The sequence below is a fragment of the Myodes glareolus genome, chromosome 17, assembly GCF_982192425.1.
Source record: "Myodes glareolus chromosome 17, mMyoGla1.1, whole genome shotgun sequence".
Taxonomy (NCBI): domain Eukaryota; kingdom Metazoa; phylum Chordata; class Mammalia; order Rodentia; family Cricetidae; genus Myodes; species Myodes glareolus.
The window spans coordinates 57,553,617-57,576,242 of NC_142042.1; the positions used below are offsets into that span (position 1 = coordinate 57,553,617).

The 22,626-nt window shown below is 43.0% G+C and overlaps 1 protein-coding gene across 1 annotated transcript in view; it reads right to left on the reverse strand.

The window, feature by feature from the left end:
* Window positions 1-22,626, reverse strand: part of Spag17 (sperm associated antigen 17) — a 216,288-nt gene that overhangs the window by 96,007 nt on the left and 97,655 nt on the right. Inside the window, exons 8-17 of the mRNA XM_048442183.3 lie at window positions 21,459-21,620; window positions 19,183-19,255; window positions 18,863-18,975; window positions 11,952-12,089; window positions 11,748-11,861; window positions 10,742-10,892; window positions 5,695-5,922; window positions 5,403-5,621; window positions 752-813; window positions 6-119 (exon numbers count right to left, since the gene is read on the reverse strand). Of these exons, the coding sequence (XP_048298140.3) occupies window positions 6-119; window positions 752-813; window positions 5,403-5,621; window positions 5,695-5,922; window positions 10,742-10,892; window positions 11,748-11,861; window positions 11,952-12,089; window positions 18,863-18,975; window positions 19,183-19,255; window positions 21,459-21,620 (1,374 nt within the window). The remainder of the gene's footprint in view (window positions 1-5; window positions 120-751; window positions 814-5,402; window positions 5,622-5,694; window positions 5,923-10,741; window positions 10,893-11,747; window positions 11,862-11,951; window positions 12,090-18,862; window positions 18,976-19,182; window positions 19,256-21,458; window positions 21,621-22,626) is intronic.

Consider the following 22,626-nt stretch of genomic DNA (forward strand, 5'->3'; position numbering starts at 1 on the left):
AATACCTGAAGCAAGACTTTCGGCTGAAAATGCTCAGTAAAGCTCCAGTCCGTTAAACTGCGCTGCTGCGTTCTCTTTATGTCCTCTAGATTAGCTTCCACCACCATCTTCTTGGGTTTCTTTAAAAAAAAAAAAAAATCCATTGGAACACTATTTCAGGTCTAATTTGTGCACGTCCAAATGGAGCCCTGTTAGACTCTGAGGACTCACCCCCATGCGCCTCATTTAATTGTGGGAATCTGCATATGTATAGATCCATATGGCAACATTTTAGGAGGGCCGCTGCCAGAAAGAAGTACGCCTTTGACTCTTTTTTTTTTTTCAAATGTGCGACATAACCTAAATATTTTTATTGTTAGGTTACACTCTTCGGAGTCCTGTTAGCAATTATAGGCAGGCTTTCTGAACTCACTTCAAGACAGCGTTAGTTCTACGTGGGCTGTATGGTCAGCAGGTGTTTGTGAGGAAGCCAAGCCGCACTGTCTAGAGAGGGCCAGGGAGTGGGGAAGTTCTGCTTAAGTCAGTGAGGCCAGGAAAGTTAACCCTTTCACTCCAGGTGGAGGGGGTATGGGATATCTGAACAAGCCCTCTCCCCCACATCAGCAGCATGTGCCTTTTAAACCTCTCTCTCTCTCTCTCTCTCTCTCTCTCTCTCTCTCTCTCTCTCCCTTTCCCTCTCCTCACTTTGGTCAGGGGGTCTTCTCAGATCATCTTGCCTGTCATCTACACTTTCAGGAAGATAATTCCTTACCTTTTCAAGAGAGCCATCCTTTGTGGCTGCTTCATCTTTGATCTCTTTGACCGTGGTCTGCTCTGTAAATCAAAGACACCAACATCCAGTTGTGTTCGGGCTTTGTTCTTGCCTTTGGTCAGTGCTGGGCCTTTTTGTTGCCAGTATGATCTATGTCTCTGTGCTGAAAAGGTGATTCCTGAGAGGCATGTTTCGTGCCTCCAAAGAGGTGTTTGTGTCAAGAACTCTAAGCCAATGCCTACCTAGAATTTATCCTAAACTCTTTGAAAAGAACCCGACTTCTTATCTGCTGCGCACTAAATCATACCAGCTATTCTTTCAGGCTGTCTATTGCTCACTTCTGGCAGTGCACCTTTGCCTCACAAACTCTAAGTATTTACTGGCTGAACTAAATCACTGGCTCACTGCTTTCACTTACCCGACTCTGGTGGCCATCATGAAGCCTTTGCAGACTTTCTTTGAGCCTTGCCTGGCGGCTGACAGACCAGGGCAAAGGCAGGGGTGTGGGGATGGGAAATCTAGATATGAATTCACCTATTAGGGAGTGACAGCAGTCTGCCATTCTGTTGAGATTTTTCTGTCCATTCGTCATTAACTTACTACTTAATGCGCATGTGCACACTGACAGGTGGAATTTAACAGACATTAGTTAAATGGGCAAATGAGCGGGCACTCGGACTCCAACACACCATGCCATGGATTAACACGAGTGAGGCACATTAGCTCTCCCTTGAATGAGAGTGAACTCATGTGATGATAAGGGCTGTGATGTCATTGTTCGCTCGGAAGCAGAGGCCATCTGAGCGGATGAGAAAGGGGTGGAACTTTGCCACTGATGTTCACATTGTGAGGTGGGCCAGAATAAATGATGCACACAGAGAATGCTGGTGTTGTCCCTCCTGTAATTTTCCTCACATCCCATGACACAAATGGCGTATACTTGAGAAGGGTATGTGTTGCAAGAACAAACTCTGGTGTTGCTGCATGGTTGAGCCTGACTGAGTTCTTATCATCTTGAGAATAACTGCAAATCAAATGCCACAAAGCAGCATTTCAATTGCTGCCGTCCTGACTCTTCCGACACTTTGCCCACCCCCTAACTGCTCTTCCCACTTCAGATGCACTGGTTCGCTTGCTGTGTGTGGGCAATCCTACACTCACTTTCCTGCTGTCTGCCATATTTTACTCTAAGCGATGACCTATTTCACACTCTGGTTACCTTCCTGAGAGTCTCTGCCTCGTACTGAGCTCCATTTGAAGTCATAGCATTGACTGGCGAGGGTTCCTATTTGTTTATGGTCTGCCCTTCTGCTTTGAATCTTAGTTGCTGAAGAACAAGAACATGCCCTCTTTGCACCCTATGCCCCTGGAATCTGGGGGGGGGGAATTCAGTAATGTGTTTTTTCTTTTGATCGAATGGGGTGAATCTATCACATATTGAACTATATCGAACTGATGGCAGCATCATAAAGAAAATAGAAATATTGAAGGAAAACTATGTGAAAGGCTAATCTGAGTGTGAGCATAGACTTGCCTTTCCATTCTGTTGCAAAGAGGACGTGCTAATGTTCTTCTCTCTCAGGGGCATAGTTCCTTACATCTTTGACCCTAGTTCCCTCCTGCCCTGGGTTGCTGCAGGTAAAAGAATGAATGTTCCATTTTTATTTGTAATGAGATGCCAAAGGCAATTCCATTCTGCATTTGTATAAACATATCCATTGAAGACAAAGCTCAGGCCAACTCTAATTCTAAATAGACCATGACCCCCCCCACCCCGTGTCACTAAAGAAATTGATATGAAATCTGTAGAATAAAAGTCCCTCTATCCTGTGCCCTGTCAGATTTCCAGGAGATTTGATATTCCCTCCTGTGTCTAAAGATCCAGGAACAAAACCAACTCTTTAGAAAGTATGTCCAAAGCTTATGTACCAATGATTTTGTCAAAGGAGAGAGCACTCTAATACTAAGCTGAACTCTTTATTTAAAAGTAGAATAAAAGCCATTTTTTCCCCTTCTCTGATTCCTTATTTCAACCACATAATCCTTTGACAGTGTGATTCAGTAGTTTTTGACACATCTGGAAATGAATGCTTTCCCTTCCCTTTGAAAAACAGCTTTCCTAATCTGTTTTACTTTAGAGATAACAAGATCCCTCTGCAAAGCAGTTACTTTATTAAAAAAACACCCAACAAGCATAAAGGGCACATCTAAACCTACAGCCGCACGGTTATCAACTCTCAGGTTTTTCATAAATATCCAATGGGCCCTGTCAAGTTCAAAACAGTCTCAGATGGAAACCCAGGGTTTCGTTAGGAAAAGCACAAATACCCGGTCCTTCATGTCCAGAAATAGGCACATCAATGCGTGTGATGCCGAAAGGGTTGTGCGGGGAAACACAGGGATGATTTCTGCTTTGTGTAAATGGAATTAAAGTGGCTGCTTTTGAAGTATGAACTAGAGTTGGGGGGAAGGTGGAAGCTCGGACAACTTCCTTTCCTTTCACGGGAACAGTCACGGAGATACAAGGCCTGCTGTCTCCTCTGCTCAGATGCAGCCGGCTCCTGAGTGAAGGTCTGCAGCCTTTGTGGAGGAACGCTTAGGCCTGAGGACCCGCCCTCAAAACTGCTGGGGCCCAAGAAGATGCTACCTACACCAGCATTTCAGCTGGAGAATTGGGAGCCTGAGAGCCGCCCACTCCTAGCCGCATAGGAGTGGTTTGACCACCAGGTGGCAAGCGTTGCCCGGGGAAAGAATCCGCTGCCATCAGAAAGACAATCAGTGAAAGGGACACCTCTGTCTTCCATTTCTCCCAGCTGAGTCTGGTTCCATGTTAATACAAAGTGGTCTCTATTGTATGTGTACATCCAGGGTATATGATGTCCTAACAGTCAAGATCAACTTATTCTGGTCCCCCTTCCTCCCTTCCTCCCTCCCTCCCTCCCTCCCTCCCTCCCTCCCTCTCTCCCTCCCTCCCTTCCTGTCACTCTGCTCTGTCTCTCTGTCTCTCTCTGTCTCTCTCTGTCTCTGTCTCTGTCTCTGTCTCTGTCTCTCTCTCTCTTTCTCTCTCTTTCTCTCTCTCTCTGTTGCGAGCTACACTACCAGGTAGGCATATTTAGGATACAGAAGAAATCTACTGTTGCAAAGGAAGAAACACAAAGCAACAAAACCAGGATAATGGCTAAGAACCAAAATGACAAAGAAATTCTGCATATGACCCAGCTATTAGTTAGCATCCTGAGGAATTTCTAGGGCCCAGGAAGCCTTGTTCTGAGGTGAGGTAGAGAGTACCGCTGTCCTGTCTCTATGTCTACGTGGTTGAACAAGCTACTTAAATGCCTCTGTCCTGATTTTCTCATCTGTTGGACTGAGATGATAGCATCTCACTCAGTGGTTCAGGTTTTTATAACGCAGTGATATATGGAAGATCCATGTCATGGCAATGCGCTTGGGATACAGCAGAGCCATCCTCAGACAGCACCAACTTCTCTCTATCTTCTCCCTGCCTCACACATCTCACCTGCTGACAGTTAGTCATCTGCGTTCAAAATTCTACTCACGTCTGACCTTTCCTTCTCCCCTCATCAGATAAGGAAGATGTCAAGATGACCATAGTCAACCCCAGTGTAACTCCGGTGGTATGGGAGTGCTTACCCTTACCTTCAACACACCTCTTACTATTCCGAACTGCAGTATACACAGAAAAGAGACCACAACGTGACTGCTTCCTACAGCAAACAGTTATAAGGAAAAGTCCCAGAGCCCCCTGTCTGTGCGCATCTTTAGCAACCACAGCCTCCTTTGCTAAACTCTTGGATTTTGAGAATATGTCCTGTGTAATTTTAGTCCTGTGAAAATTTGCTGCGATTGGATAAAGTTAAGATTTCATAAATAAACATAGTTGCTACCTCCAAGGAGCTACGGTGCTGTGGAGGCCTTAGGTTATTGAATGATTACAGAAAGCAGCAAAACACAATAGCAGGGCATAACGGAAGTAGTTACGGCATCTCTTGACTAAAGCACATCTTATGGGGGGAGGGAAGGGACAAGGTACAGAGAGATTTTAGGATAAGGACTGAGGTCCTAGAGGGTGGGAAGAAGAGCACGCTTCATTCAGCAGGTCCTAGGGAGCTGCTGAGAATGATGTGTGGGGACGTAAAGGGACTGTCTGTCAGGTAAAGTGCATGCAGATTTAATTTAGTGCACTCTGTGCCTCCTAATGTCACCTTTACAGGGTTGTACCTGGGGGGTCAAAGTAAGATCCTGAGCTAAAATAGGAGCCAAAGGGAAGGTGTGTTCACTGAGTACTGGTTTCGTGCCAAGCTCTATACTTGGCATTTTGTTAGGTCATTACAAGTAACTTTAGAGTAATTTTACCATGCAATCATGAAGTTCTAATGGTGGAAGTTTGATTGTGTTCATTGTGCTGGGTTTTCTATGGGAAGAGTGAACAGAGAGGACACCTTGACGAGCAGATCAGGGAAGCAAGGACTGACAAATCCCACTCAATATGTTTACTTAACCAATTAACTTAGACGTTGAATCATTTCTTTCAGATAAAGTGCAGAAACATTCACATTTAAACAAGGCCTTTTGTCCTTTTTTTCTCTCTTTGTGTCTAAGCATAACAGAGTCTACCTACACTTTCACTTACCCCAAAACTCTGGCTGGGGCCACATGGTACCAGTGGTCTCCTTCTCTGGTGGCTGTCCGTTACCAGCATCTGTGGGTCTCATGGTGTCGTCAGTAGAGCGGTTCACACTGTTAGCAGCAGGTTGATCAGGATCCGGGGAATTTCCATATCTCTCAGCCTCTTGCTCAGCCTTTGACAAATTCTGATCCACAAATAGTGTTCTGTCTTTGTTTTCAGTGACTAGTCAGGATGAAGAACAGCTGTTAGACACAGTACCGGGATGGCCACTCCTCTCCCCTTCCATGCAGTGTACCTGTCGCTGGCTTGACCTTCTGAACATTCATCTTGTGGATGCACCGCTGCCTTATCTGCTTAGCGAACCTGGCGGGGTTGTCCCACGGGATGTTGAAATTCTCACCATCTGTTTGACTGACCACCTCGGTAGGCTTGAGCTGTCCTGTCTCGTCTACCTCTGAAAGCTTCAGGCTCTCAAAAGTAAACACCTTGAAGGCTCGTTCTACTTCATTCCAGCTCAGCACTTCTGCAAGAGAGCAGGCCCCCTGCCTTGAGGAAGGCTTTCATTAGTACACAATACAGCATAGACACAAGGGCAGCTGAGAGGTGCCAATGGTTCATGGCACCATGGGTGTGACCTGACTTAAAATACAGGCTTTGTAAGTCTTCAACAAATCTCAACAGGCCCGAACACTAAGAAAATCATAGTTAAGATGTAACAGATCTGAGGGATAATCCCCAAAATCTTCATGGCTTGATCAGTGTTTGGTACCCATATCCACTTGCCCAAACTTTCCATGGTATTGGATTGGTTTAAATACCATATATTTAAGGTTCTGTTGGCACAGATGTGCTGCAGGAGCTCCTTCCGCTCCTTCAGTCAATAACTTTTAAGATACCAGCCCACTTGGGTGTGGTCTCTTTTGCTTTAAAAAGCAGAGGTAGCCCTGCGCTCTCTCTCTTGCTTCTGGCTCCCGCTTCTGGCTGCTAGACTCTGTTCCTGTTCGCTCAGAGGGCTGTTGTCTAGGACAGTGATCTGTACGTTTTCCGCTAAAATAAATAAGCCTTTTATTAATCATAATTCCAAACTGGTGTGGGATTGTTTTGTGACTTCTGCCTTCAAAGATGGCTTTTGAAATTTGTCGTTTATGTCTATGATACTTAGAAGGTTTTTCTGCTCATTCAGGGTCAGAAAAAGACACCTACAAGAACTGCTACTTTCCATACTTGCACTTCCAAGTCTATCAGGGCTCAGTCATCTCTATTCAGCTGTGGCCACCATACAGTCACTAAGCTATCAGCGACTTTCAGCTCTGCTGCAGGTGCCTAAGAGTCGAAGAAGAACATCATGCGGTTCTTCAACTTTCAAAGTTCAAGATGGAGGTTTGAGAGGCAGAGACTAACAGGCTTCAATAAGATCACAAGAGAACAACAATCAGGTAGATTGTTCCAGATTAATGCCTCCTAGATTACCTTCAATTCCCCCTCCCACACCCCCCAGAGACAAACAGAACAGCACAGGAAAACAACATAGGGATCCAGAAGAGACACAGGAAAGACGTAAAAGAGAGTTATTGAATGAATACTCTTTGATCTGGGTTTCATAGTCCACACCTATAATCCAAGCACTTAGGAGGCTAAGGCAGGAGGATTGTCATGCATTTTAGGCCAGCCTGGAATTTATCTCAAAAAAGAAAAATGAAAATAATGATAATAAATAAATATGTTTTTGAGTACCCACTGGGTGTTAGTAATGACAGTGAAGGTTAATAAGTAAGGAAATGGGTTCATAACTGTCACAGAACATCATTAGAGGGGTTGAAAATAGGCTCATGAGCTATGGGATAGTAGCTGAAGATGTCTCCCATCTCCCATCCATTTGTGCTGTAGAAATGTACTCAGTGATGTACAGATGGGTTGCTGTCTTTCATACTGCATTTGCTTAACTCTGTAAAACTCTGCCTGTCTAAAACGCTTGATTGGTCTAATAAAGAGCTGAATGGCCAATAGGTTGGCAAGAAAAAGGACAGGTGGGGCTGGCATGCAGAGAGAATAAATAAGAGGAGAAATCTAGAGAAGAGAGAAGGAAGAGGAGGAGGAGTGAGAAAAGGCAAAGGAGAGGTGGACACCAGGGGCCAGCCACCCAGGCAGCCACCCGGCCAGCCAAGGAGTAAGAAGGAAAGATTTATAAAATAAAAACAGGTAAAAATCCCAAAGGCAAAACCTAGAGGAAAAGAAACAGGATAATTTAAGTCAGAAAAGCTGGCTAGAAACAAGCCCGGCTAAGGCTGGGTATTCATAAATAAGAATAAGTCTCTGTGTCTTTACTTGGTAGCTGGGTGGCAGACCTCATAGAATAAAAAAAGAAAAAACAGAACAAAAAGCAAAGCAAAAATCTACACCCATGTACGTGACAGCAGAGACGATAAGAAAGAAAGCCCATGAGGACATCAGAAGTTAACGCGAGGAGACTGTGAGAACAAAATTCTTTCAGACAATAAAGCCAAAATGAGAACGGAGTAAAGGGACACGTGACAAGAGGCTCGTGTGTCGGGAAGCCCCAAATTCCAGAGGCACGTGTGTGACAGACACCTCAAGGAAGCACAATGAGGCTGCTGTAGATACAGTAGTGTGGGCTGGTGGGAGCCTAGGGGAGGGGCTTCACAGGTGCGTGGGAGGTGGCTTTGGTTTCACTCCGAGTGAATGTTAGGAGCTTTTTTTTTTTTTTTTGAGTGAAGAAGGCACATGACCTGACGAACATCCTCAGAAAGGTTTTCTGGTTGTTGCATGAACCAAAGACTCACACTGAAAAAGTGAGAGTTCATCGCGTGGTTGGCAAGGCAACGGGCCAGCTAGGGAATTGTGGGGAACCAGCCTGGGACGGCACTGGGTCATGGTGGAGGAGGGGTGCAAGTGAAATGAAGAAGGCTGACTGCAGCGTTCAGTCTGTATCAGAGTCCCAGGAGTAGTCTGAGACGAGATGGGATTCTAGGGGTGCGCGTGTGCGTGTGTGCGTGCGTGTGTGCATGTGCATGCGTGAGTGTGTGTGTGTGTGTGTGTGTGCGTGTTGTGTGTGTGTAAGACTTTTGATGTATTGTTGGATTTGACTTGAAAATATTCTTATTCTTGATGGGTTTAATATCTACATTCATTAGAAATATTGATTTATAACATCCTTTTCTTTAAAAAGTCTTTGAGAATTTCATACGTACAAACAACATATTTTGATCTTCTTCATCTCCGGCACCCATCTCTTCATCTTCTCCCCTCATCCCCTGGGCCTCATGTCATGGTCCCTTGTCCCGCTCTTCCTCCCATGAGAAGAGGTTAGCTTGGCTCTATTCACTCTTGAGTGGAATGCTGACAAAGGGCTGTCTATCCATCATTCCACCCCTAGGACTAAGATCAGTTATGGTTCAGGGAAGGCACATGAACTGTAAATGATGTTTGTCCTCCCTTCAGCTTGGTAAGGAAAGGGTGCTAGTGAGAGCATCCGGGGCCAGAATGTCCATCACGAATCTATGCTATTATTCCAGCCCTGGAACGTTTGCACTAGGTGAATTCTGAAGTTCATTTCAGATGGGAGATTTTATGGTTCCATAATCTAGCTTTCTCCACATTTCAGTTTCTGTGACTGGCAGTGGAGCTCAGTGGTATGGAAACTGCCTAGCATGGGCTAAATCCTAGGTTCAATTGTCAGCGCTAGAAAAAAAAAGATGAGAAAGATATTCAGTTTCTGAGTATAAATCCTGCTTTCTGAATTCCATTTCGATGACATTGGGCAGGGGTTTTTAATTGTTCCTCATCACACCATCTCTCCTCTCCTTTCCACCCTCCTGTGCAGGGCTGAGCCAAGGATGTGCTCACAGTCCACCAGATGGGTGCTCCAGTCAAATTCCGGTGACCCAGGCCTTCTATTTCTTGTCTTTGACCCACAAAGAACTGTGGAGTGACTCAAGGTAAAGAGATAGAAGGACACAATCTGCCACACACCAGTCCTCAGTGAAGGGGTTTGGTTGTTCGGAAACAATAAAACTGCATTGTGAAGAGGGATGAGGAACATTCCTGATTCTGAGGAAAGCTCCCAAAAGGCTTTGCGAGGCAAAGACATGTTGAGATAAATGAACGTGGAATTTATATAAAGAACGCTGACAAGAGAGGCCTGTATTTAAACTGCCTCCCACGATCTCTTCTCTTTTTCTGACCCCAGCTATGCTGCAACTAACAGGAAAGCCCCAGGCTAACCACTTGACTGAATTAGCAGACAATGATGGTCCAGACATCCACATCCTCTGTCAAATAGAGGGCAGAAACCCAGTTTCCCACTTAGGTAGAGTTCTTCCTCTTTGTTTCTTGTGGAGGGGTGTAGTTACAAGTTTCCTGGGGACTTCCTAATCTACCACACAGAATCATTTAGTGCTTGTATTTACACTGGAATATAATGCCTTTTATTAGTAGTACAGACAGACTGATTGACACGCACAAATATGTCCAATCTATTGGTTCAGGCTGTGTAGCAGAAGGATAGTTCCTGGTGATGGTTGCACACGCTTGCAGAGGCAGGTGGATGTCTTTGAGTTCAAGGCCAGCCTGGTCTACAGAGAAAGTTCCAGGACAGCCAGGGTTCCACAAAGAAAACCTGTCTTGAAACAAAGAAACAAACCAAGGAAGGAGAAGGGGAAAGAAATGGAGAAGGAGAAGGAGGAGAAGAAAGTGGAGAAGGATAAGAAGAAGAAAAAGAAAAATTCAAGTTTCTGCTGAGCACAATTCTAGAATTCAAAATTGCCTTGTGTTGCTTGAAACTGGACTGTGAGACTCCAGACTGACCATGATCAGTTGGGGCTAAGTCACCTCCTGCTTAGGTTTTCTCTTCCCTTTCCTCAGGTAACACCACTGCGTTTACATGGTTTTCCACAATGGTAAAGGGCCTCATTTCATGATGAGGCCTTTTTATTTTTATTTTTCTGGGAAAGGAACTATGATAACTTCGGATGAGAGGTTTTTGTTCATCTTAATAACTATATCTATTTATCACACGCACATAGGTTCCTCCTAGTAAGTAGGATGGATTCCATCACCTCTAATGATGCCAGTGGGGGTGTAGGATTTGGGGGTTCAGGAAAGTGCTGTGGTTAAGGAAATACAGTGGAAAGAAAACCCAGCACACCAAATTGCAGAATGCTACAGTCAGAACTGCCACATAGCTAGTGTCATTGCAAGAAAGTTGGAACTTATCAAACCTCAGCCTTTTGGTGACTAAAAAGCTTTTTTAGAATAAGGGTAAAATTTAAAGGGAACATGTGACTATTAATTAAATTGAGACTAAGACAAAGCAGTGTGCTCACCATTGGTACAGAAATGCATAAGCTCATGGATAGTGGCAAGTCTCTTGGTGCTGTTCCATGGAGGGGGCAGAGGGAACTGAAGGAATTCCCACAGTGGCAGCTTGGACTGCATCTCCTGCTCGATTTGAACTGGGTCAAAATTCTTTTGGTCCTTACAGAAAAAGAAACGAGAGAGCAACATGACAGAAAACATTAAAGAGAGCTGTCAAATGCCTTATGCATATGGAGAAGGCTAAACATGATACCTCATTATCTGGAAACAGGGGAAATCATGGGTAATCGAGGACGACAAATGTAGTATTTGGGATAAGGTCAAGAAAGTTAGTTCCCACTTTTCCAGAAGTTCCTGGAGCACACAAACAACTGAGCTTTCATTCCTGGTGACAAGCTGCCGAAGTTTCTCGTGGACTTATCTATCTCATCTGAGATCCTTCGCTGGACTCCACTGGCATTTCATAGCAATATATATATATATATATATATATATATATATATATATATATATATATATATATATATATATAATAGCCCTAATGGTTTTCAAGATTCATTTTTATTTATGTGTATATATGTATGTCTGTGTGTAGATGCCACTGGAGGCCAGAAGAAAACCCCTGGAGCTGGAGTTATGCATAGTTCTGAGCTTCTTCACATGGGTTTTAGGAACTGAACCTGGGTCTGCTGGACCAGCATCACACACTCTTATCTGCTCGAGCATTTCTTCAGCACCTGACCGTAAAGTTTTCATGCAAATATCATAGTGGTGATAATCACGTCAGTGGTTAGCTCGACCTCTGCGCTCAGTCAAGTGCTCTTTGCTGGTGTCTTTCTCCCCATCAACTCCTGCTTTCTGCCCTCCTCCATGTCAGCAGGTATCTATTCTATACCAACAGTTCATTAGTATTGGTTGATACGGTCGGTCATTTGATGAGAGTCCCCCCCAACTGATGAATCATAAAAACACCTCCTCACATCAGCGGCGGGGGGAAGGTGGCTTAGTCCTTACCTTCAGCACATACTTCTTGTGGGCGTGGGCATCGTGGTAGTTCAGCAGGAGAGGGCCTTGGGGTGCTGCTTTGGTTTCACTTTCTCCTTCAGTTAGGAATATCTCATGGAGATTCTATTTAAAGTAAAGTCATAGCGGCTTAATGAGATAGTGCATAATACTGCTTTTCAAAGCACAAAGCCTTTGATTCACTCATATTCTGACCTTCTTCTCCTTCTCAGACAGGCAGAGCGAAGGCAGGATGGACACGATGTGAGCGGCGATTCTGTAGTCCAACCCATCTGCTCTGTGGGGTGGCTCCACCAAACTCGGAGGGATGAGGTCTTCTTCAGTTGCTACAACCTATTGAGGAAGACAGTTGAGAGTAGAGGGGTTAATACTTCTTTGCTGATGCAGTTCCACGGCTCTTAGCAAGGAGGAGGAAGGTCCATTGAAATACCGGTGGCAATGGCAGCATTGCGCCACTGCTGACAAAAATAAAGGAGAAAACGTTTGCAATTCATGCATTCGATATAATTGTATGACCTGCATTAAAATCGATAACACCAGCCGGAAGTAGAGAACAATAAAGTTTACAGTAGTAAGAGTCATAATACTGAGGTTTTGAAGTATTCTTTCTTTCTCACAAGGCCCTGAAAACAGTGCTCATAAAACTTTGGATTCAATATATGCTTAAGCAGAGTGCTTACCACCTGCCAGGTACCGTGTGGTATCTGCACACGTATTAACTCCCATAAGCCCCACTGCTGCTACCTGGCATTTATATAATTTTTCCATTGATAAAGAATAAAAGAAAGGTGAGTGACTTCATTGCTTAATCCAACTCCACATGTTTTAAACTGAGGAATAGGGAGTTCAGACCAAGCACTTCTTCCTTTTTTTATTTCAGATATAGAAAAATGTAGGATAAGGAGATCAGTAATAGATAATAGCTACCTTTAATGTAGGCAAAACAAGGTCTAGAAGGATTAAAAGCCTTATTCAATTTTGTGTGGGTAGCAAGTAAAAGGAGTTGAAATGTAACCAAACACCTAATGTAGACATCTGATAAACTGTCTTTTTTTAGCCTTTAAATATTAGCACCATTGTTATAGTTTTGCACTCTTCTATAAGGTTGACCAGTTTTGTTTCCTATTGTGTCCCAGAAGACCAGCTGGACTGGGACTGATGGAGAATGTGATCAAACCGAACTCTTTGAACGTGGCTGAAAATAAGGCTGACTAAGAAGCCAAGGACAATGGCACTGAGTTTTGATTTTCCTGCATGTACTCGCTTTGTGGGAGCCTAGTCTGTTTGGATGCTCACCTTCCTAGACCTGGATGGAGGGGGGAGGACCTAGGACTTCCCACAGGGCAGGGAACCCTGACTGTTCTTTGGACTGGACAGAGAGGGGGAGGGAGAGGGGGAGGGAAATAGGAGGAGGTGGAAATTTTTAATAAAAAAAATAAAAAATAAATAAAAAAGGTTGACCAGTTTTGGCAGTAGTAACATTTTAGACTGGTTATTTGGAATTTTTTTTGGGGGGGGTGCGGCCTTGCACACTGGAGTATTCAGTGGCATCCTCAGTCTCTATGTGATGGAAGTGGCAGCCTTCCCATTGTGTGATCCTGTCTCTTATACTCACTGCAAAGTGCCCACAGGGGAGAAAAATAAATTCCTGCTGAGAATCACTGCTCAAGGAGAAAGTTCCTTTACATCTGACAAATACCCAGTCTTTCAAAACTGGGTTTTTATTTGCTGGAAGATAAGAAGTAGCAACTTCGATATTTGGTTTTCTCACTCCCCCAGCTATCAGTTCTTTATTCATAAGCATGTATCTACATGGATCCTGTCAGTCGAGGGGAAAGGTAGAGCTCACCAGCCATCCTTCTGGTTAACTGGAGCTTAGTGGGCACTTACAGAATAGTCACCATTTTGGGTTGATTTTAATGAAATAGGAGAGTCTGACAAATAAAATCTTGAGAATGCAAGGTTTAGATGATTTAGAGATTCAAGCTTTTTCAAATGCGTTGAAATAATAAAACCACTGGTCTCACTAAAACCTTCCAAGGTAAAGGAAACTATTAGTGCTAACAGTCTTGAAAATGGAGTCAGTACACATAGAAAAATACCCTGGAGGTGACAGAGGTGATAAACTCTGAAAAAGACTATAAAGGAAATCTTGTATAGGCATGAAGAGATTACGCAGTGGTTTGGATCCTGGCCTTCCAGAGGATCTGAGTTCAGTTCACAGTACTGAGATCTGGTGGCTCACAATTGTCCGGAACACCAGCTGCAGGGAATGTGACACTCTCTTCTGACCTCTGAGGACACACACCTACCCAGTGCTAGACATATGCACCTAATTAAAAATATACTCTTTTTAAAAGGAATGTTTTATGTCATGTGTGGTCATGTATGTGCCAGGGAGAGAACATCTGTGACCCAAGGACAAGAATAAGCCACTGTGAAGTGAAATTAGAGAACTTACAAATTACAAATGTGAATACTAAAACAGACTTGAATAGCAAACTAGGTCCCATGGAATAAAGGAACAGCAAAAAGTTAAGTTAGAAATCTCCACTTGAGAAAGTTGAAAGAAAATTTGAAGACAAGATGGAAAATTCTGAAGTTTCAACATCCATCTAAATAGCACTTGAAGATAGAAGAGATTTCCTGAGGATCCACTCAGCGAGTTAGCAGCTCAGTGTCTTAGTTACGGTTACTATTTGTGTTATGAAACACCAAGACCAAAGAAACTGGGAGGGAAAGGGTTTATTTAGCTGTGTTTATACATCACAGTTTATCATTAAAGGAAGTCAGGACAGGAACTCAAAAAGGGTGGAGACCTGGAGACTGGAGTTGATGCAGAAGCTATGGAGGGGTACTATTTACTGGTTTGTTCATCATGATTTATTTAGCCTGTTTTGTTACAGAACCCAGGACCACCAGCCTAGGGAAGGCACCACCTACAATGGAACTGGGCCCTTCCCCATCACTCACTCATTAAGAAAATGTTATAAGCCCACTCCCTAGAGTTTGTTCCCTAAAACCCATTCCACCACCAGTCCCTCCCATGCTAGCCCTGAGGTCAGGCCCTGCCCCAACTCCAGAAGATTCTTGCCACACTAGTCAGAAGAACAAAGATTCACTGCTGCTCCCAAGACCAAGCTAACCACCAGAAGACCAGCTCCCACCATGGACAGAGACTCCCTACTAGATAAGAGGTTGCACTGGTCACCAGAAATCCAGGTCACATAGACGAAAAAAGAAACAGAAACCAAGGAACAAAACACCCATTCAACAAAGACAAACTCAGAAATCAGGACCTAGACCTAATCATCCTAAATCTAGATTCCTAAGAGCCAGAGTAAGAACACAATCAACAACAGCCAGCACAGTTAGGCACCACCAGAGCCCAGCTATCCTACAACAATAAGTCCTGAATATTCCCATGCAGCCGAAGCACAAGGAAATAACCTTATAAACAACTTCATGAACATGATAGACATCCTTAAAAACTTCCTTAAAGAAATGGAGGAAAAGACAACTAAGAAATTGGAGGAAATCAATAGATCCCTTAAAGAATGCCAAGAAATCCAAGAAAAAAGCAAACAGGTGAATTAAACTATTCAAGACCTGAAAATTCAAATAGAAGCAATAATGCAAACATAACTGAGGGAATTCTGGAAATAGAAAATCTGTGTAAGTGAACAGGAACTTCAGATGAAGATACAATAGAATAAATAGATTTATCAGTCAAAGAAAATATTAAATCTAAAAAACCTCTAACACAAAACATCCAGGAAACCTAGGACACTATGAAAAGATCAAACATAAGAATAACAGGAATAGGAGAAGGAGAAGAATCCCAGCTCAAATCCAGAAAAAATAGTTAACAAAATCATAGAAGAAAATTTCCCTAACCTAAAGAAGGACATACATATAAAGGTACAAGAAGCATACATAACGCCAAATAGACTGGACCAGAAAAAAAAAATCTCCATGACACATAATAATCAAAACACTAAATGTACAGAACAAAGAAAGGATGTTAAAAGCTGTGAGGGAATAATGCCAAGTAACATACAAAAGGTAGACCTATTAGAATTACACCCAACTTCTCAACAGAGACTCTAAAAGTTAAAAGGGCCTGGACAGATTTCTTGCAAATCTTAAGAGACCACAGATGCCAGCCCAGATTACTATACCCAGCAAAAATTTAAATTATCGTAGATGGAGAAAACAAAGCTACTTCATGACAAAGTCAAATTTAAACAATATTCAGAAATCCAGTCCTACAGAAGGTACTAGAAGGAAAATGCCAATCCAAGAAAGGTAACTACAACCACAAAAAAAGCAGACAAAAGAAAATCTTACACACAAAATCCAAAGACAGGAAGCACACACACACACACACACACACACACACACACACACACACACACAAACACACCACTACCACCACCAAAATAATAGGAATTAATAATCACTGGTCATTAATGTTTCTCTATATCAATAGACTCAATTCCTTAATAAGAAGACACAGGTTAACAGAATGGATATGAAAACAGAATTCATCCTTCTGCTGCATACAAGAAATACACCTCAACATCAGAGATAGACATTACCTCAGAGTAAAGGGTTGGAAAAGATTTCCAATCAAATAAACCTAAGAAACAAGCTGGTACAGCTATCTTAATATCTAACAAAATAGACTTCAACCCAAAACTAACAAAAAAGATGGAGAAGGACATTTTATATTCATTAAAAAAAATTCCACCAAGACGAAATCTCAATTCTGAAGGTCTATGCCCCAAATGCTAGGGCACCCACATTTGTAAAAGAAACATCATGAAAGTTTAAATCACACATGAAATTCCACACATTAATAGTGGGGGATGTCAACATCCCACTCTCACCAATGGACAGGTCATCCAGATAGAAACTAAACAGAGAAATAATGGAGCTAACAAATGTCATGACTCAAATAAACCTAACAGATAGCTACGGAACATTTCATCCAAACACAAAATAATATACCTTTTCTCAGCACCTCATAGAATCTTCTACAAAGTTGACCATATACTCAGTCATCAACCAAGTATCAACAGATACAAGAAAATTATAATAACCCCTAGAATCATATTCAACACTGTGATTAAAGTTAGATTTCAACAACAATAGAAAACCTACAAACTCATGGAAACTGAACTCCGCAGAGTTGTGGCAATTAACATGATTCCTGTCTGTGCCTCTGCCATGAATTTAAACTTTTGGAAATAAAAAAAATGAGTAAAGCCAGCCACTAAAGCTTCAGCTTTAATCCTAGCCATGCTATTTATCAGATTAAAGACTCATATAATCAAAAAAGATAGAGATATACAGTAGACACAGATTCAGATGAAAAAGAAATCTAAACAGTTTACAGTGTGTTTAAAAGTATATGTAGGCTTGGGATAGAAAACAATAGAGAGTCCTTAAAAAAGAAATAGAGTAAGAAAAAAAGCCATGTTAAGGTGAAAAATACACAGAGAATCTGGATACTGTATGTGATTGTGTTTGAATTGTTTGACTGCTGAGGAAGGAGCAATAGCTGCTAAAAGACATTTGATGGTAAATACTGCTAGTTTAATCCAACCTCTATATTTTGAAAATGTCTTGACTTCAAAATTTAAGTCAAAAGATATGTTACTTTGGAGAAGAGATTTTGCTTTTGTTTCCACAGGGAATGAGAGGCTGTAGATTCATTCTGGGTTAAGAAAAATAAGGTTTAAAAAAATAAAAAATAAATAAAATAAAATAAAGAAAAATAAGGTTTTATTGAGGAAGACCTCCTGAAAAAAATCTCTTATAAGAGCAGATGACCCAGATGATTCTATGCTTTAGAGCACATCTGTTGGAGTTTCCTCTGAGTTCTACATCCAGAACAGCTTCAAGACTGCTGGATGAGATGATCAAGCCTCACAGAATACTCCAGTCAGGACTTAACTATAATCCTAAATTTTTTGGTGGGGAGGGCTCCCATAAAATTATCAGCAGCTGCCAATTATCAGGAAGTAGCCTGGAAAACTATACCCACATTCCCAAAAATGGATAATGGATGTTTGTATTTGTATTTGTGTTTGTGTTTGTATTTGTTGGTTACAAGTTATTATGGATAACGGTTATGAAGAAAGCTAAACAAAGCAGATTAGATTCAGGGTCTTGTTTTGAAAAGAAAGAAGGGGAAATGCTGTGGGATAATGCTCTTGTTCACTATAAAGATTTATCACTCATATTGGTTTAATAAAAGGCTGATTGTCCAGCAGCCAGGCAGGATATATAGGCAGAGTAACCAGACTAGGAGAATTCTGGGAAGAGGAAAGGAAGAGATGCAGTCACAAGCCAAATGCAGAGAAAGCAAGATGAGAATTCCTCACTGAGAAAAGGTATCAAGCCACATGGCTAAATATAGGTAAGAATTATGAGTTAATTTAAGTTTTAAGAGCAAGTTAATGATAAGCCTGAGCAATAGGTCAAACAGTTTATAATTAATATAAGCATCCATGCTTTTTTTGGAACTGAACAGCTGTGGGACCAGACAGGACAGAAATTTGTGTCCACAGCTCAGAAACACATTTTTGGACCTTTAAGGAGTCTCAGAACTTTTGATTTTGCTTAGAATTGTTATTGGAAGAGTTTATAATCTCTTTATACTATATTAACAAATATAATAAACTAAGATATAACTCTGTTGTGGTTTGATGTACTTTGTTCTCCCAGGGTCATGTGTTAGCAGCTTGGTACTCAAGGTAACAGTTTGAGGTGCTGAGACCTTTAAAAGGTGGAGCCTAGTGGGAAGTCAGCAGGGTGATTGATGCCCTTTGTTGTGGTTTGAAAGCTTGGCCGCTAGGGAATGGTGCTCTTTGGGAAGGCTGGGGAGCCTTTAGGAAGATGGAACCTTTTTGGAAAAAGTGAATTCCAGGGGTGCAGCCAGTCCCACTTCCTGTTCACTCTGTTTTCTGGCTACAGATATTTGTGACCAGCAGCTTTGGATCCTGCCGCCTTGCCTTCCTGTTAAGATTTGGAAGTGAGGAGAGATAATTTAGTCAAGGTTGCTGTCAGGCCTTGGAGAAGCCTCAACATCTACCCACCTGTTCCAGCATACAGTGCAGGATCAGGGGCACAGAGACAAATTCTTCTGGGATTGGATTCAGCAGGTCATTGTAATAGCGCGTGTCTACCTCAGTGGTGACGATGAAAGCCACTGTGAAGGGCAGAAAATGACACAGCTTAGTAAGCGTGCATCCTCTATTTCTTCCTGAGATTTTGTGTGTAGATTCCAACCAACTGTGACCAGGCACTAATCGGCATAGGAGCTGTAGGTGGAGGGCTGCTGGCAGCTACAGATGGGAGGGAGGGCAGTGCAGAAGCCATAGGGCGGTGGCTCTTCAGGGGCTGATTTCCCACGTGCCTGGGGGTGGGGGTGGCTCTTCATACTGTGCTTTCTTCTTGCCAGGGACTGGAGCAGATGACGGAGGTGGAGGCTGAGAAAAAAATGAAAAGAAGGGCTTTCACCAAACTTATTTTCCCACCACAGATCTGCCACCAGGATCCTAGGAAATGAGGACGTGGCAAAGCTTATCAGACACGGATGCTAACCAGACACGGCAAAGCCAACCAGCCCTGGTCTTGGTTTGAATCATGATACTTTTTTGTAAACATCCCTGTCTTGGTGCATCTTGTCATCCCTTCTTTGGAGTATTATTGTGTACTATTTCCTAGCAGATTTTCCACCAGGCAATTTATGCTCAGTTTTTACCATATCTGCAGCCTGGCTTGCTTTTCCCAGCCTTCTATTCTCCAACTTGGGGGGTGTCTTCCTTAGGGTTTCCGTTGGTGTGATGAAGTATGATGACCAAAAGCTACTTGGGAGTGGGGAGCTTAAGTTCATCTTATATTCTCAGGTTTCACAGTCCAGTACTGAGAGGTCAGGGCAGGAGCTGAAGCAGCCGTCGTGGAGGAACACAGCTTACTGGCTTGCTCACCTTCCTTTTTCTATATGTCTCAGGACCACCAGGAATGACATCGCCCAAAGTGGAGTGGGCCCTTAAGTAAGCACCAGGCATTAATCAAGAAAATACTGGGCAGACTTACCTACAGGCCAATTTAAGAGAGGCATTTTCTCAATTGAAATTATCTCTTCCTAGATGGACATGGCTTATGCCAGGGTGTCTACCCTTCAAAAAACATCTAACTAGGGTATTCGACCCTTTGTCACCTTGACACACAAACACAACACTATTAAATAATAACCTTTCCTTTTTTGTTTACTCTGAGATCTCACATTAACCCAATATCACAACACAAAACAGTCAAACTTTTTAAAAGTTCCAAGACCTTTAAAAATTTTAAGACTCTAAAAGTTTAGTCTCTTCAAGAGTCCAGGGACTCTCGACTGTTGGGTCCTATAAAATCAAACACAAGTTAAATACTTTTTTGTTCAGGCCCAGCCACAACTAAGTTAAAGCAAGCCCCAACTTTATTAATGTAAAAAGTTCGATGCTTAATGTCTGGGGTCCAAAGAACCTGGGCATCTCCAAAGGCCCAGTGAGCAGTGTTCTTCCATGGCTTCCTCCTCAGTTCCTGCCGTGAGTTCCTGGCCTGACTTCCCCCAGTAACAGATTGTGACCTGAGTGTTCTCAGATGAAGCAAACATGTCCTCCCTAAACTGCTTTTGGTCACAGTGTTTTGTAACAGCAATAGAGACCCAGCTAAGGCAGCTCTAACGTCGATCGTCTCGACCACTCTCACCCTTCTCAGGCCGCGGTGGGACTGCTGACATTGCACGCCCCTTTCAAAGTTCACTTCAGGAAAGGTGGCCGGAAATGAGTCCTGTTCTGTGGCCAGGATCTTGTTGAGTGTGGACACTGCCAACACTGGGATTATTTTGCTAGTATCCCCCTCGTTCCATCATCAAAGGAAGTCAGGACAGGAACTCAAACCGCGGAGAAGGCAGGAGCTGATGCAGAGGCCATGGAAGGGTGTTGCTACTGGCTTGCTCCTCATGACTTGCTAAGCTTGTTTCCTTATAGAACCCAGGACCACCAGCCCAGGGGTGGTCCTACCAACCGCGGGCGGGGCTCTCCCCACCACTCACTAATTAAGGAAGTGCTGCACATGTTTGCTACAGCTGGACCTTCTGGAGGTATTTTCTCAGCTGAGGTTCTCTCCTTTCAGATGACTCTAGCCTGTGTCAAATTGACATAAAAGTGGCCAGAACAAGGAGCTTCATAAAGATCTCAACAAGAGGCTCTTAGTGCTCTTACTAGGGCTGTCTCCTTGTTCCTATCTTTGCGCCTCAGCACAGCTAGTAGTAGTGTACTGACACAGGTCTTACTGTAACTTTCTTCATATGCTTTATGAATATGAAAATCAAGCCACTCATTCCATCCCATAGCCGAATACAGATACTGGAGCCCATGCCTGTAGCACAGATAATAAAAACCTAACTCTCTAGCACTGGAATTAAAGGTGTTAGCCACCACCACCTAGATTTGTTTCTGCATTGATCTTGTGTAGCCAAGGATGGCTTGAACTCATAGAGATTCTTCTGCCTCTGTCTCCAAAATCCTGGAATTAAAGGTGTGTGCCATCACTGCCTGACCTCTAGTGGCTTAGCTTTGCTCCTGGTCTTCAGGTCAGATTTATCTATTAGAATACAAATAATATACCACTACACATGCCTACCTCTGGAATCGATATTGCTTCTAGCATGGTTTTCTCGCTGACCACTTGCGGTACGTTGATGAGCTGCATGCTTGCCAAATAGTGCTGGTGCTGCCTCTTCCAGTCCAGGCTGTCGTACATCAGACAGGCAACATTTTCAAAGATCTCGGTGCCCAACTCGAGCTAGCCGTGAGAGAATCAGCGACAACCAACTCATCATTTGTTACACGCTCTCAGAATAGACAGGATGTTTGTAACTTTCCAGAAAAGTCTATTTCCTTTTTCTATAGGCAATCAAGTCCCCCAAATCCCCAAACCCTGGATTCTAGCATTGATGATAGAGTCTCCACGCATAAACTCTTCAAACCCCTCTTGTACAGTACAGAGGTTATGATGCTGCCTGATACTTTAAGAGGCTGACTGAGGTTTCAATGCAGTGGAAGGCAAGCTCTTCACTACAGAGTGCTCCAGATGCCAGGGGTTTCGAATCCTAAACAAATTAGATTATTCTGACCCCTGTGACTGAAGACAAGCAGACAAGCAGCTGGTGATTCTTTGCCTTCCTATGCAAGAACTGAACCGAGCATAATGGATTTCCTCATTAGGTTTTGTGCATTGCCTGAGTCCGATGCAGTCTGTGTGTGACCAAGTTTCTGTCTTTCCTCCCTTCTTTCTTTTTACTGAGCTGGCTTTCCTCTACAGTCCTATTAGCAAAAAGCTCGAAGAAACTGCTCAAATAACTGCTTCTACGGTATCCACAATTTTTATGAACTGGCAAGCCAATTAGAGATCTGCTATGGTTATTACTTAAGCTTTCATTTCCTGGAGTAGGAATGTTCTGGGATGGCTGTGTCTCTTTGGAAGCATAGAAGCAATAAGTAGACTGACCCTACATCTGAGCTGAAGAGGTCAGATAGAGCCGAAAGCTTTCTCTGTGGGGCCAGTGACTCATAGACTGGCAGCCATTCAGGGAAACGCTTGGCTCTGTCCTTCATAGCACACCTGACTTTTCTTTCGCACATTCACATCAAGACTGATGAGTTTTCAGTTGAACTTCAACCAGGTATCCTGTGCCTATCCATATGCTGGCGCAGAAAGACAGTTTTCATTTTTATAGCCAAAGGAAATAGCAGTAACGTTCCTGCCCGTGATCCATTAGCACAACCTACGTAATTCATTTTACAATTCA